The 1,234-nt window shown below is 69.2% G+C and overlaps 1 protein-coding gene across 1 annotated transcript; it reads right to left on the bottom strand.

The window, feature by feature from the left end:
- Positions 1-2: 2 nt before the first annotated feature.
- AURANDRAFT_11358 (hypothetical protein) lies at positions 3-1,001 on the bottom strand (the record flags this gene model as incomplete). Its single annotated transcript, XM_009035395.1, has 1 exon — positions 3-1,001. A coding segment is annotated over one exon (999 nt), but the record flags the coding sequence as incomplete, so codon positions are not given.
- Positions 1,002-1,234: the final 233 nt, after the last annotated feature.

Raw genomic sequence — 1,234 nt, 5'->3', positions numbered from 1 at the left:
TTGGTCGCCCGGTCCGTGACGAGCTCGATGCCCAGCAGGAGCCCGATGCCGCGGACGTCGCCGATCAGCTCGTGCTTGCCCATCAGCGCGCGCATCCGCTCCAGGGAGTACGCGCCGAGCGCCTCGGCGTTGGCCATGAGGTCCTCGTCGTCGATGAAGTCGATGGTCGCCTGGGCCGCCGCGCAGGCGACGGGCGACTTCTCGTGCGTGTAGTGCCCTAGCGCGACGCGCCGGCAGCTCTCGTTCAGCTTCTCCGCCGCGATGAGCGCCGCGATGGGCATGACGCCGCCGCCGAGGCCCTTGCCGACGACGACCATGTCCGGCACGACGCCGAACTTCTCGAAGGTGAAGAACGTGCCCGTGCGGCCCAGCGAGTTGGGGATCTCGTCGAAGATGAGGAGCGCGCCGTGCTTGTCGCACGACGCGCGCACGGCCCGCCAGTAGCCCGGCGGCGGCACGTAGGGCGTCCAGCGCACGGGCTCGGCGACGACGCAGGCGATGTCGCCCTCCTTCTCCAGGATGTAGTCGATGTACTTCGCCGAGGCCATGGCGTCCGGGAAGCCGCTCTCCTCGCAGCGGTACTCGTCGGGAGGGGGGACGTGCTGCGCGCCGGGCATGAGCGGCCCCACGTTCCCGCGGAAGACCTGCTCGCCGCCGACGGAGATGCAGTCCAGGGACGCGCCGTGGAACGAGTCCCACATGGACAGCGTCTTGTGGCGGCCCGTCGCGTAGCGCGCGAGCTTCAGCGCCATGCCGATCGCGGACGTGCCGCCCGGCGCGAAGAGCACGCGGCTCAGGGGGTCCGGCGCCTTCTCCGTCAGCGTCTTCGCGAGCTTGACGGCCGTCTTGTTCGTGTAGCGCCGCGTGCAGAAGGGCAGCTCGTCGAGCTGGTCCTTGATGGCCTGCGTGACCTTCGGGTTGCCGAAGCCGACCTGGTGCACGGAGTTGCCGTGGAAGTCCATGTATTTCCGGCCCTCGAGGTCCTCGACGTGGATGCCGTGAAGTAGGTCGCGTCCTCCTCGAGGAGCTTTGCCGTCTCGTCGCCGATGTGCGCCGCCGTGAACTGGGCCCGCCTGTCGGACAGGTTGATGTCGCCCTCGCTCTTCAGGTGGTCGATGTTCTCGTCGACGCTCGGCACGGCGCTGAGTGCGCGCGTCGGGCGCACGGCGCGGGCTGCCCGGCGCGAGAATGCGAGTATGGCCGCCATATCGCCTTCGGCAAGTGCGAGGAAAGA

Source organism: Aureococcus anophagefferens, assembly GCF_000186865.1.
Source record: "Aureococcus anophagefferens unplaced genomic scaffold AURANscaffold_3, whole genome shotgun sequence".
Taxonomy (NCBI): domain Eukaryota; class Pelagophyceae; order Pelagomonadales; family Pelagomonadaceae; genus Aureococcus; species Aureococcus anophagefferens.
The sequence above is the reverse complement of the archived record's forward strand: the minus strand, read 5'-3'. Positions and strand labels throughout refer to the sequence as shown.